At 51.8% G+C, this 14,552-nt stretch overlaps 1 protein-coding gene across 10 annotated transcripts in view; it reads right to left on the reverse strand.

Moving 5' to 3' along the window:
* Slc38a10 (solute carrier family 38 member 10) overlaps positions 1-14,552 on the reverse strand; it is a 47,313-nt gene that overhangs the window by 29,700 nt on the left and 3,061 nt on the right. For all 10 annotated transcript variants that reach the window (XM_021175470.2, XM_021175466.2, XM_021175465.2 and 7 more), the window contains exons 2-7: positions 14,014-14,131; positions 7,942-7,987; positions 6,910-7,003; positions 5,177-5,320; positions 4,076-4,200; positions 920-1,022 (exon numbers count right to left, since the gene is read on the reverse strand). In XM_021175470.2, the coding sequence (XP_021031129.1) occupies positions 920-1,022; positions 4,076-4,200; positions 5,177-5,320; positions 6,910-7,003; positions 7,942-7,987; positions 14,014-14,131 (630 nt within the window). The remainder of the gene's footprint in view (positions 1-919; positions 1,023-4,075; positions 4,201-5,176; positions 5,321-6,909; positions 7,004-7,941; positions 7,988-14,013; positions 14,132-14,552) is intronic.

A 14,552-nucleotide genomic window follows, 5' to 3' on the forward strand; every position in this document is an offset into this window, starting at 1 on the left:
AGTTCAAGGCCTAAACTACATGTGAGCTTCAGGCCAGCTTTAGTGACACAGTGAGATCCTGTCTCAGAACGACAAGACAGACAGACAGACAGATAGACAGAGATAATAAATAACTACAGCACTTAAGTATATTAATAAGAGCCAGGTGGTGATGGCACACATCTTTGATCCCAGCACTTGAGATGCAGAGGCAAGCAGATCTCTGAATTGAGGCCAGCATGTTCTTCAAGGCAAGTTCCAGGACAGCCAGGGCTACACAGAGAAGCCTTTTCTCAGAGGGAGCGGGAGGGAACTATGAAAAATGGTCATAATGTTTGTGGACTAGGTGTCTTCTCACATGGGTATCCCATGCACCACACACAAGTGTAGCTGGCTGCAGCCACCTCAGCCCCATTCTTTTTAGTGGGAATGCTTTCTGTAGAGAATTAACAATGGCGCGGAGAGAGTTAACGCATCTGGGACCAGTCCTGGCCAAGGTGCCTGAGCTCTTCAGACTGGACAATGTCAACACAGCTGGGTGTGGTGGTGCTCACCTGTATTCCTCACACTTGGGGGGGGGAGCAAGAGCAGGAGGAGCACCCCAAGTTTGAGACCAGCCTCATCGATATAGGAAGCTCCAGGCCAATTAGGAATACAAAGTAAGACCCTTTCTACAAAACCAGAAAAAAATACAACACGGTCCAGGACAGAAGCAGCTCAGAGGTGCCTGTGCCTGGATGACAAGCGCGTCACACAGACTCTAGACAAGCAATTCAGCTGAGGACCTGAAATGTTCTGGGTCCCCACAAACACAGGGCACTTACAGACGCTGACTCGGAAAAGGTGAGAGCCAGCGGACCGTCTGCAACCCCCGCAGACGGACAGCAGAGGCCACACAGGGCCTTGAGTGCTCAAGGAGAGGGTATGGAACAGTTCCTACCATGACATAGAAGGCGGTGACCACGTTGAGGGAGGAGGCAAAGATGGAGCTCATGGTCTTCACTGATGGCTCGTCCAGACTGTCATAGGTGGGCAGGACCTGGCTGTGTAAAGACAAGCGAGTCACACGGACTCTAGACAAGCAGGCACTAGGACCTCACCCGCCCTCCTGACAACTCCTAGGACTTCTACCAAAATGACCAGGCAACAAACCTCTGACACTTCCTTGGCAAAACACTCACCACAGAGCAGGATTCCTGGAGCCAAGGTCACTAGCTGGGCGATACTACAGACAGCTGCACTGTGATAAGACCCACAACCTACACCCTACAAAGTTTCACGTAGACCCCTCACACTGTGCTGTGCTGTGCTGTGCTGTGCTGTGCTGTGCTGTGCTGTGCAGATGTGACTGGGCAGGGAACCAAAGCAGACCTGAGGAAGGAGCACACAGCAAGCCCATGCAGCTCTACTGCCAGGGGATACAAGAGTCGGACGGACACACCATCCACAGACACCGAGGTCAGCGGCCACCTCATCACCAACAGACACAGAGGTCAGCCTAGGCACACCTCCCACATAGCAGCCTCTCACTGGTGTGATGAGAAAACTGGATTGTGTCCTGGGTCTGGTACCAGGAGTGTGCTGCTGCTGGTCAGGTGGGAGGGACCCAAGTCACAGCAGGGCAGTGACGTGACAACTCATCTGAGGACTTGGGACAGGAAAGCCAACTGAGAGGGACATGCAGGACCTGGGCACCTGTGAGGTGTAGGGGAACCATGACTGCAGAGAGAGGACATGAGTGTAGAAGAGAGGCTGCATCTGAGATGGCACAGGCTCAGACACTAGCTAAAGAACTACGCTAGAACAGGAGGAAAAATCTGTGTGCCTCCCTCACATACTTCCCCGGTGGCTATGGCCTTTTAGGAAAAGACCACAAGCATAAAGGAAGCCAGTAGAAACACACAAGGAAATGTGTGTGTGTATGTGTGTATATACCACTCACACACATGCATGCTGGAAATCAGCAACTAATAAAGAGAACGGCACACAGATCAGTGGAGCCCTACCCAAAAATGTCCTTTAAAAAGTCCAAGAGAGTGGGGCAGAGGTGGTGCACACCTTTAATCCCAGCACTTGAGAGGCATAGGCAGAAACAGGCAGATTTCTGAATTTGAGGCCAGCCTGGTCTACAGAGTAAGTACCAGGACAGCCAGGGCTACACAGAGAAACCTCAAAAAAACAAAACAAAACAACAAAAAAAAAACAAAAACAAAAACAAGTCCAAGAGAAGCAAAGAGGCACACACTACACTTTGATCAAGAAGTAGGCAAGAATAAGTGGGAGCCCTGGCAAAGTGAAGCTGAGATTCCTGTCCACCCCAAGCTCACACGTCAACCTCAGCACAAGAGGCCACCACTGTAGTCAGCTAAGAGAAAAAATGGCAGCAGCACCCTACCCAGCCTCAAGGACACAGAAGGCAAACGAGCCCTGGCTCAGCCATGAGGTGGCAATAGCTTCTCAGAGCTGAGTAGTCACAGCAGGAGGCCATCCTGGCAGGGAGCTTGAACCACATGCATGTGCACACACACAGAGGAATGCATGCACACACACAGAGGACCGTATGCACACACAGGCAAGGGCACAGCAGGTGCTGTGAAGGGGAGACAGGGTGTGCCTGGACACAGTGGGCCCTGATCCATGGGCTTCCATCCAATCCCAAATGCCACGCCCTTGGGAGAGCAGCCTCCGAGGCATCAAACACCCCTGAAGTGCCCCTAGGCTGAAAGTGAGGGCTAAGTGCACTCTGTTCCACCAAGGCTTTCCATGTTCATCAATATGGCCATTTCTCTGGCCCCATGATGACAGTTATGCATAACACAAGATTCATTCACCAGGAAGTAAGATCAAGAGGGCCAGAGGGTGACGGTGAGAACGATCCCAGGCACAAGGTAAGGAACTGGTTGCCACCCAGCACACGGGCCCTCTGGTACAGCCCACCAAGAAATGACCTCTGTCACCTCACCTAGCAAACATTCCAGTGCTCGTAGCCTGGGGATAGTACGTGACCAACACAGAGGAAGAGGGCACACTTAAGGCCCCTAGGTCCTGCTGGAAGGGAGATGGATCCTGTACTTAAGGCAGTGGCAAGCTCCCACCCTCCTGGAACCGGGACCTTGCACTAAGAACAGCCCACAGACGTGCACTGCCTGCAAGGTGGCTACTATTGAGGAAGACCAACCACAGGCTTATCTTTTCAAAAGCAAACACACAGACAGAAAGGACAAGTGGTAACTAGGTACACTGCACAAGAATGTAACTTCTGTCACCAGTGATAATGGGACATTAAACAGCGAGGCTGGAGCGCGCGTTCTGGTGGAGACAGAGCTGCCAAGCGGGAGCCGGTGAGTGGGAAATGACGATCTGGATCTCGCACGTGGGTGTCAACAGCAGTGTGAGCAAATTCTCTGTCACACTAGTTTACAATTGGCACAATGCATGCCCACTGACACCACAGGAGGGGGGCTCCTCTGCCAGCCCCCCCCCCAACATGCTGATGGTCTTTTCTCAACGATGTCGGATTTACGCTTACTGTTCCCACCCAGGCATGCATCACTAGCTCCTGCCACCCTGGTGAAGGTAGCACTGCTGCTGCTGCTACTGCCATGGTGAAGCAGCCCTGTGTTCACAGAGCCCCGCTTGCCAAAGAGCCCGCCTGCACACACAGGACTCAGAGACATCCTAGCACCAGCCTCAAGTCAATGTTTGTGCAACATCTTTTTAAATATTCTCAGAAAACCAGCTAGATTCTGGCAAAGTACTCGGGACTCTTCTCAGTCAGATGGCTGGGTAGCTGCTGCACCCCACAGCCAACTCTCCCTTCATGGGATCTGGGAAACTCAGGCCCTTGCCAGTTAGTTAGCAGTAGTTTATTTCCTGGTTAACACAGAACTCTCCCCTCAGCCTAGAGGAACAGTCTACACTAGGTCAGCCATCACTCCTCAGTGGCCAGAAGCAAGAAAAGCAGGCTGTTGACCCCACAGCACTTCCCTTCACCCTCCTCCCTCCTCTCCCTCCTCCCTCCTTCTCCCTTCACCCCTCCTCAAGGCTACACCCTCAGCCCCACCCCGCCCCCTTCTTTCACCTCAGCAGTACTTACGACTGACAGGCAAAGGACATGCCAAAGATGGGGACACAGCGGAAAACACCTTCCCAGCGAATGTAGCTGACCTGCTGCAGCCACTGCCCACTAAAGAGGCCATGTTTAAGGGAGGACAGCACAATCTAGACCAAGAAGAGAGTGAGACATGGGGTCAGGAGAGAGTAGAAACTGTGCCACAGAGGAGGTGCAGGAGACACACAGCTCTTCTCTACACCAAAGCTGGCTCATTCCTGCAACCTGGGGCTGTCTGAAGGGGCAGGGGCTCCACCTCACCTATGTCCCTGGGCCCTGGCTTAGAACCCAGTCCATGCATGGAGCTGCCTGAACACTACTGAGAGGTGTACCCAGCTGCAGGGGGGTTCTGCACATGGCGGAGCAGCTCCGATGTGGGGCCTCAGAGTGGAGAGAGAAGCAGAACCTCACTCCCTCCCTCAGCCCTGTAACTGAGATGACAGGGAGCAGTGCCCTCCATGTGGGCATGTCCTTTACTTCCTTGCCCTGGACAGGCAGACAGCCATCTTTCAGGAGCTCATCCACTGAAGACATGGCTATGAGTAAGGAGTTAACTGTCCCTGGCTGGTCCCCTGCAGCCAGACCTGGGCACAGCTCCTGCAAGCACACTTGGCCCCTGCCCTCAGGAAGCAGAGCGTCTTCCCTGGCAGTGAGGGTGAACCCCCAAGGGTGCAGCAGGGTCAGGGAGGAAGGCTAAGGACTATGGAGAAGTCCTCACACCCCATCTTCCAGACTGTCCCCAACAAAACACCATGTGACAAAACACTAGCGCATGCACCTGGTTCCACATGGAAGTTCTTCCCATAAAACATACAGCCACCTCACTTGCTTTCCAGAGCCTGGGTAAAGGGTTTCACAGCCCCTTCTGGATCCTGCTGTCCAACTGCTCTGCCTCTGGTGCTTCACAGACCAGGCATGCACACGGCCTTCACGACATTGCAGTAGCTCTACCACAGGACTCAAAGCCACTTTCCCATAATCCCCCCAAGGTAGCTGGTGGCAACAGCAGACTAAGGCGTGGACACGTGTGGTTATGGGAAGGACTAAGCCACAAACAAGCCCCTCAGCAGTGTCTCTGGTGCTCACCACGAACATGAAGACGGTGTAGAAGAGGAGCGCCATGGCACTGAAGGACTGGATAGAGGCCATCATGTTTCTCTGCAGGCTGAGCGGGAGCACAATGAACAGGGACACTGCGAAGAGCAGGAACACACGGACAGTCCAGGTCACCTGGAAGGGAATCAGCTCTAAGCTCTGAGCTCACTCACTGCCAGGACTCATCTTACCAGTGTGGCCAGGGCAGGAGCCACCACAGGCTGAGGAGCACACTGAGCCCTTAAAGCAGAAGGTGGTGTGGTCAAGTCTGGCACATACAGGCTGAAAGCTCCCCTCTCAGTGGCCACGTGGATCAAAGTACTGAACACCCCTGGCCCTGCATGGTCCACCCAGCCTCCACAATGAGACTAGTCAGGACCAAAAGATCAGCTACCCAGAGCCAACACGTTACACAGTGTCAGAATGTGGCAAGAGCACGCAGGAACTGCACTGCTCTGGAAGAACCCTTCCCAGCTGGTGCCAGTGGCTGGTCACCAAGTCTCCACACAACTCAGAGCTATCTCTACCACAGAAGGAAATTCTGACCCAGATAATTCATCACAAAACTCCGGGCTGCACCGGTCTGGGGATATCTACCATCTGACTGATCTACAGCCAGCACGTTTGACTTCCTGGATCCTTCTTCATAGGTGACAGCACAGGCTGGAGGCGAAGAGCTCTCCAGCTACACACACCTGCAAATCTAAAACAGCCCCACACCGCTGAGCATGGCAGCACTGTCCATGATGGCTGGTGATAACCGAGAGGCTCTGTGCACACTCTCACTGTGTGGCAACCATTTGCGAGGCCACAGAGGCTGATACTGCCCATCCTGCAAGTCTCTCAGAACTGCAGGTGAGATATCTGGCCCAGGCACAGATCAGTAGGGTTTTGAGAAAGGACTCAAGTAACTGTGTGAGAGACTGACCCACAACTCTGCTGGACCCAAGGGAAGAGTGGGAGACGGACAGAAAGCCAAAGGGGAAGACACAGACCAGGGCCAGGCTCACAGGACACTCTCTGCAAAGTCCTCCCACACCATGCAAATCCCACACATATTCATGAGAAGGATCCCCTCAGCTGTCATGTTTACAAACTAAAAGCCATCTCCACCTACCTGGTAAACAAATACAAAGGAGTCTTCACAAAAAAGACCCCCCCCCCAGGGTCATATGCCCATTTTCCCTAGGTGGTCACTGGTTACAGCTCTGCTCCCCAGTAGGGGAGGAAGGTTGTGTGGGGCCCAGTTCACAGGTGGGACCTTCACAGTCAGGGAGTGGCAAGCTTGGAGGATGCACAGAGCTATGTCACAGGCCCTGGGAGCAGTGCCCTCTCGTCTTCCTCAGCAGGGTGGGCCCCAACTCCCTGCCTCAATGTACAGATCAACAGCCCAGCACAGAAGCTGCACGAGGGCCTGGCCTCTGTTGCCTTTTGATGAGCACCGCTGGAAGGCTGAGGCATCTGACCTGCACAATGATTTGCTGTGTCCTACCCCTCCTCCTCCCTGCCTCCGCCTTGTACACCATCAGGCTGTATCACAGCCTGCTCTCCCTCTCTCCCTCTCCTGGTGCCTCTCAGACACTCCTCCAGCAGAGTCCTGAAATCCAAGCCAGGGAACTTGAGTGGCAGGCAGGCAGGCACAGGCCCCAGGTGGCTTAAGGAAAGGAGGCATCAGGCAGCAACCCCAAGGATTAAAACAGACCAGATATCTAACAGTGTCTTACCTGTAATCCAAGCAGCGGAGCAAAGAAGTTGGACCCCAAGTCACCGATCACGACATAGAAGGTAATGCAGGACCCCAGCATCAGCCCAATCATGCTGTGAAGAAAGACACCCAGAGCTCTGCAGTCAGATTTAAGAAGGTGATGCTTTGTGATCAAAGCTAAGCACCTTTGCAGACTCAAGACTCAGGCACCCCAAGTCTGACACCCAGGACCACATCCAGTTCCTGGGCTTTGCTGACATGGAACTGCCATAAAATGGCTGGGCTGGAGGCAACTGTGACCATGGGTGTCTGGGGGACCTCCACTGCTCTTGGGGTAAATGCAGAACTACACTCAACTAGTCTCTCTTGGGTAAATACCAAATCACACTTAACTAGTTTCTCTTGGGGTACCAAACCACACTTAACTAGTCTCTATGTGCTATCCTAGTCCCCTTCCTCAGGAGCTTCCGAAACTCTTTCAGGTACAGAAATATTAGATAAGTTAAAGGAATAATCAACTGCTTCTAAAAACTGTTTCTTCTGTGTTTACAATCCCTTGATTAAGAAGCCTAAAAGTGTCATTTTCTGACAAATTTTTCCAACTCATTAAAATTTTACTCTCAAAAAAAAAAAGTGACATTTCAATTTAGAGCCTCCCTTCTGTGGCAGAGTTGGGGACACAATTTAGATAACAGCATTAAAATTAGCTGTACTTGGGGTAGGGGAGTTTGTGGAAGGGAGACCGGGAACGGGGATAACATCTGAAATGTAAACAAATACAATGATTAATTAAAAAAAAAAAAAAGATTAGCTATACTGAGAGAGCTATTTTTCTGTACTTCCCAAGTCTCTTATTCTCATGTACATATTAGCAAGACTTAAGGCTTTCGACTTGGACAGCAGTCACTGTGAGGTAAAGTCACAGTAAACTGACTGTGAGGGACTCCTCAGAAGCACATGAGACGCTGTAAGCTCTCCCAGTGTGACGCAGTGTTCACTCCCTGACATGCTCCAGTAAGAAGGATGGACTCAGCAGGGCTGCGCCACTCACCTGGTCTCCACCAGCATCTTCCCGGCCTTGCCGTAGGCGTGGAACGCTAGAGAAAAGGAAAATGCTCAGTCCGACAGTAACGCACACCAAGAGGCCAGGCGTGGTGGCGCACGCCTTTAATCCCAGCACTCGGGAGGCAGAGGCAGGTGGATTTCTGAGTTCGAGGCCAGTCTGGTCTACAGAGTGAGTTCCAGGACAGCCAGGGCTACACAGAGAAACCCTGTCTCCAAAAACAAAAACAAAAAAAAAGCCACCGAGAAAAGCTGTGTGCTGCAGTTTGACGAGCATCCGTTTGCTTGAGTTTCATGGATATAAGGAGACACTTTAAACTCTGGTGCCAGACCTTCTTTAGACCTACCATCCCCAAATGAAACACCACAAGGCAGGAGCAAAGCAAGGAGACACAAGAAAGGGACACACAAGCAAGGGACATACAAGCCAGGAGACACGGATACAAGCAAGGGAGATAAAAAGCAAGGAGACACACACAAAGAGACACAGACACAGCAGGGAGACACAAGCAAGGGTTTCTGTAGTTTCTTATGAATTATGAAGGGGGAAAACGGAAGCCAGGACCCTGCAAGGTTCCGGGTTCTGCTGCGAACAGGCCCTGCTTGGAGCAGTATGAAAACAGCAGAGCCAGCCCCACTTAGGGACAGGGGAAGAGGGAAAACTTAAGAGGGGTCCAGAAGGTTCAAGCCTCTCCCCAGAGCCCAGTATTCATGCCCTGCTCCACAAGGATGCTGCTGAGGGCTTCATAGTTGTGACTTACAGAAGGAAACTGAATCTTTGCAAGCATGGCACTCTGGGGAAAGGAGGGAACAAGTCCTCTGAGACTTGCCAGTGCCCAGGACAACCAGAGACAGAGCCCTGATGATGGCTGGCATGCATGGCCACAGCAGTGTCCTACCAGGAAAGAGACCTCCGTCTTTCCTTCCTGACCCAGAACTATTTATTGCCAGCAGATGAGAATGAAAGCTGACTTCACCGGTCCTCAGCGGACCTTTCCAGTTATCTGGTCTCCACTGCTTCCCCCATGGTCCAGCCAGATGAGAGAGCAAAGGAAGTAAGCTCTAGTCTTCTGGAGCAGCCACAGGCAGTGCATGTGACAGGATGGCCTCAGCCTTGTCACAGCCCCAGCTTCCTGCCTCTTGTTTCCTCTCTTACTCTGGGCCAATGGCCCTCTGAGGTTGGACAGCAGGAAACACATGCACTGAGTATGAATGAACCAAACAAAATCCTTGTTACTTCTAACTGAGGAAGAGGCACAGTGTTGGCAAAAAAAGGCAGACAGCTGGCACCAGCCTCCGCTTGGCCTGACAACAGTAAGACTTCAGCCTCCAGGGGTCACTCTGGCCTTTCCCAGACTCAGCTGGGAAGGAACCTAACATACCCCTTGAGTTCATCTAGCAAGAATTAAAACACACTTCAGAACGTTACTTGAGGTCTAGATAGGAAATCTCAAAAAACTAAAACAACTCTAGAGGTGGTGATATCCATAGCTGCTGCTATGTCACCAAAAGATCCTCTCCAAGCCCTGTACCAGAACACTCAGCATATGACACAGAGGACCAGCTGGCCAGTGGTGGCACACGCCTTTAGGTCCCAGCACTTGGTACGCAGAGGCAGGCAGATCTCTGAGTTCAAGGCCAACCTAGTCTACAAAGTGATTTCTAGGACAGCCAGAGCTGCCCCAGAAGGTGGAACCTCTGGCCCATTCCCTCTCCACTCTCACTCCTTATTCTCTGACAGGAAAGTGGGTCTCCTGCACACAGAATACCCTGCCCTAAAAGATGCTATTGGAAAATGCAAGTCACCAGCTAGTCAAGAGATCAGCAGGAGGTAGCACTCTCTTCTGCCAGATCACTCTGAGCAAAACCCAGGCCAAGACTAGGCTTTCTGCTGACCTATCTGAGACCTGAGAAACAGGGCCACAGGACAACAGGTAGAACTGACTCTACCCTCCGCCTCTCTGTAACACTCAGCAAGGCAAGAAAGAGGTGCTATTCAAGATAGGAACAGATAGGGACAGAGATGAGGCAGGGAGGAGGTTGCTGCTCATGATGACCAGGTAGGCACACATGAGGTAGGGAAGGTTTCAGTTGAGCTACTTCTGGAGGAGGTGGAGAGAGGCCCAGCAGCCCCAAATGCCGGAGGAGCACAAGGCCAGCAGCACTGGGCAGGTGCACAGTGAACACTGCCAGCTCCAGGAGGCTCCAACAGCATAGAAACGGGGGGGGGGGGTCAGGGGACTCCACCTCACAGTCTTGCTTACCAAACCACATGGCAGGTATACAGATCACACTGCTCAAGGGCATGCAGGAAGAAATACTCAGCTGCCATGCCCTGGTGGGCACTACTCTAGGCCTATGAAGGATGAGAGGCACTCCAACCATAGGCCATGGTGACACAGAACCAACGACATCCACTATTCACTAATGACACCTTGGGTGGATGCCAACAGTCTCTACTGCTATGGAAGGTGCTTCCCTCCCGGAGCACACACTCCTAGGGTAGGAGAGATTCCCAAGAGCCACTGATATGTCTGTGTTGTCTTCTCCCTGACTGAGAAACGCCTCCCTCAGATTTCCTGTAGCAAGTCTGTAGGGCATTTCTTTCATTACTGATTGATGTGGGAGGTCCCGGTTCACTGTGGGCACTGCCGCTCCTGGACGTCCTGAGTTGTACAAGCTGAGCAAAACATGAAGAGTAACCTAGAAAGAACACTCCTCCCTCCCTCATGGTCTCTGTCTGCTTCACTCCCTGCCCTAACTGTCCTCAGGGGTGACCTGAGTGTGGCCCGAGTCATAAGATAAAATAACCCTTTCCTCTCCAGCTGGATTGGCCATGGTGCTTTATCATGCATGAGAAACCCTAACGTGCCTTCTGAGATGAAACGAGGTTTAAAGAAGACCATGCTGAGTATAACAAGCTGGGAACAGAAGCAGGAGGTTTACTTAAAAAAAAAAAAATCAAAAATTACTACAGCAAAAACAGACAAAGCAAATGGGTGCCCAAATTCATCGACAACCCCTACTGTGCTATGACTCTGCACCCTGCAGACATTCATCCTCCAGAGCTGGGGGAGAGGGCTATGGGACAAGTCACTGCCACAGATGCTGATACGGTTAAGACTTAAATGTGAGGAAAAAGGTCCCCGGTCCTCCATCAAGTGCAGTAAACAGACTACCACCCTGGAACTTCCTGCCTTCTTCCATAGTCTCCAAGGGAGGACAAGGCCATCTGCCCATCTCATCCGCAGAGCACCTATGCTCATGACCCAACCCAGGACTCACTCTCATGCACCCACAGACACAGGCCATCCGTCAGGGCTGCTGTACCTTGAGGGGAGAAGGGGCTCACCTTCCAAGCCCTCTGATGGGCTGTGATACAAAGTACACACTGAGGCCTAGCCCATCAAGAGAGTGAAGGACAAGAGAGAAAAGAGGCATCTGCCCAGCTTCCTAAGAGGGCTCCATACTACCTGTAGGGCCACCATGCCAGGAGGTGGCACAGCAGGCCCTCCCCTCTGCTGCTCTGGCCCCACACGGAAACTGGCGCTTAGCTGACAGGCCCTGAAGACTGGGAACCTGAGAGACTGGGGACCAGGAAGATCAGAACCCCAAGAAATCGCCTAGACATCTGAAAAGCTCTGAAGACTGGTAAGACTGAGGGTCCAGAACACTGTCTGGGGGTGCCAGGAGATTGTCTGAGAGCCTAGAAGATTCTATGAGGGCCTATACAAGTAAGCTGCCTTGTTTAGGATCAAATGTGCAAAATCACTGGCACATGGGAATCTGTTGTTTGCAGTGGTTCAGATATAGCTGGAGATATAGCTGGAGCCAGGCAGCGGCATTCACAGGTGGTGTCCATCTGTCAGCTTCCCTTGTCTTGCACATCTGGACAAACTGGTTTCACTTCTCAGGAACTTTTGAAGAATAACTGACTGGCCAACCAACAAGTACTAGATGCCATGACCTGCCCAGCCCAGGGTTCACACCTTTCAGAACACAGGAGTCCTAGGCTGGAACTTAGGCGACTGACAGCACAAAAACAGATCTTAGAGAGAAAGGACCATGCGCTGCACCTTGGCTCCACACCACCAAGGGCACGCCCCGGGCACGTCACTCCCTAGACTCTAGTAGGGAGCATTTCATCTGGTAGGACAGAACTAGGCCATCTCAGTGTGCGTCAAGTTTACCTGATAAGCCTCACCTCCTCAGGTGGCAGTAAAAGACAGAGCACCACTGTCATCAGAAGAGGAAGAGTGGGAAAGCATCCCTTGGGTTCTGAGACCAAGAATCAACGTAAGGCACTGGTGCTGACCGCAAAGCAGATTAGGAAAAAACCCGAAAGGCTATGCTGCAGAAGCCCCACGGGCATCTCTAACGTGGGCCAGGTGGAGGCCGGGCGCCCACCCCTCCGCACGTCACTCCAATTCAGCCGTCAAGAAGTACTTTATTCTGCATTACTTCATTTGCCCCCAAACTCTGTGCCATTTTCTTCTCTGACAGTGAGAGAAGGGAGAAAAGGCCAGGCGCACTCAGGTGAGAGCAACACTGCAGCCACACAGGGGCTGCTAGGTGAGGAATCACCAAGAGGCCAGGAATTTTCTTTTCATATTCTCCCACAAGGCTAAGTCCCAAGAGCAGAAGAGCGACATTCTCACCCCCATGCCAAAGAGCCCCAGCATAAGCTACATAGCAAAGTCCAAGCCTGGCAGGCAAGAGACCCAGGCTGCACATGCTACCACAAGAGGAGAACAAGACAGTGGGGTCCCCTCAGTGTCCTTGAAGCCAAACCACCCAGAGACAAATAGTAAGTGCTCTGTTTAGTCCCTGTGGCTGGCACTGTTTACAAAGACCTAGAGGGAACAGAACTGCAACCAATGGTCTGGAGAGAAAGGCCCACCCTTTGGGCAGATGAGCACTGAGTCTCAGCCACAAACTGCACTCAAGAGCTTCCTTCAGGAACTTCCAGGAATCTGAAATGTTCCTCTCAGCCACTCAGGGCTTTCAGGAACAGGAAGGCATCAGGTACAGGGAGCCAGTGTCAGCAAGTGAGCAGCAGCTTTGGGCTCGGTGAGCCTGCTGGCTTGGAAGGTAAGTATGCGTATCTGCACACTACACATCTGCACGGGGCTCAGTGAGAAAGAGGCTGTGGCTCTATACCCTCCCTCTCAGCTCAATTCTAAAGCAGGCAATTTGGGATGGGAGTGGGGTTGGGTTTTGAGATAGGGTTTCTCTGTGTAACCCTGGCTGTCCTAGAACTCACTATGTAGATGAGTCTGGCCTCAATCTCAGGAGATGTACCTCTCTGTCCGACTCCCAAGTGCTGGGATTAAAGATGTGAACCACCAGACTTCCTCATTTCTGCACAGTGTTATTAACTGTATGCTTTTGAAAATTATTTTATTCAGCACACAGAAAGCAGAGGCAAGTAGAGCTCTGTGAATTCTAGGCCAGTCTGATATACATAGCAAGTTCCAGACCAGACTTCACAGTGAAGCTTTGTCTCAAAAACAACAACAAACTTTGCACAGTATATGTGTGTGTCTGTCTGTACATATATAAAGTCCTGTTCATTACTGTGTGTGCACATGTGTATGGGTGCACACATGCCAAACTGGACAAGTGCAGGGCAGAGAACAATGCTTTAACTGGGTCTCCTCCTACTTTTATCACCTGTCTGTGGGTTCCAGGAACTGAACTCAGGTTGCCAGGCCTGTGCAGTCACTCACTGTATCATCCCACCAGCCCATGTTTTGTTTTCTGGAGATTTCTCCATGTAAACCAAGCTGGCCTCAAATTTGCTATGAAGCCAAGCAGAGGCAGGTCTTGAAATTCTTACTGTCCTGCCTTACCCTTCCAAGTGCTGGGGTTAGAGGTACATACCACTACACTCAGCTGGCATTAACACTGAAAAAGTATTGCACTCCAAAAAACTCCTTAAGAAGAAATAGAAGAAAAAGAGCTAAACAAGAGGACTCAGCCCCCAGGCCCCCAAGCAAGAGCATCCACTTCATGGGAAGGGCCTATCAGCTTTGACAGCACTCTGGAAGCCAGGTCTTACCCAGGCCAGCATAGGTCCTCCTCTTGCTCAGGCTGGCCGACTTCACCAAGAACATGCAAGACTGGTGGGTCATCCAGGAGCAGAAGACCAGGAGCAGGGCCCCCAGGACAATGCCACACTGCAGGGTGGAGAGAGAAAGACACGTTTACAACACCAGACCTCTGAATCGCCGCTTCATACATCCACAGCACAAGGGGCGCAGGCAGGCCCTCACTGCTGCGTCTGTTCCCACTGACCACCACCACGGGTGACACCTGAAAGTGATATTTCCCTAAAATAGAAGCAGGATCCTCAAGTCTTGTTTTAAAAGGGCCTTGTAGGTCCTAAGTCTGCTGGGGTATCAACTAACCATCCCACACTCCCTACACACACCTCACACGCAGCATCTTAACCACTTCCTCAATAGCCCTATGTGGTAAACATAGCCTAGAAGGACTAAGGATGGTGTGCGCCTTACTTACAAATTAAACAGATGTTGGCCATGAGACCCTGCAACCACTCTTAGGCCTTTCTCCTTCAGGAATGAAATGCCTACGCAC

Source organism: Mus caroli, chromosome 11 (genome assembly GCF_900094665.2).
Source record: "Mus caroli chromosome 11, CAROLI_EIJ_v1.1, whole genome shotgun sequence".
NCBI classification, from domain to species: domain Eukaryota; kingdom Metazoa; phylum Chordata; class Mammalia; order Rodentia; family Muridae; genus Mus; species Mus caroli.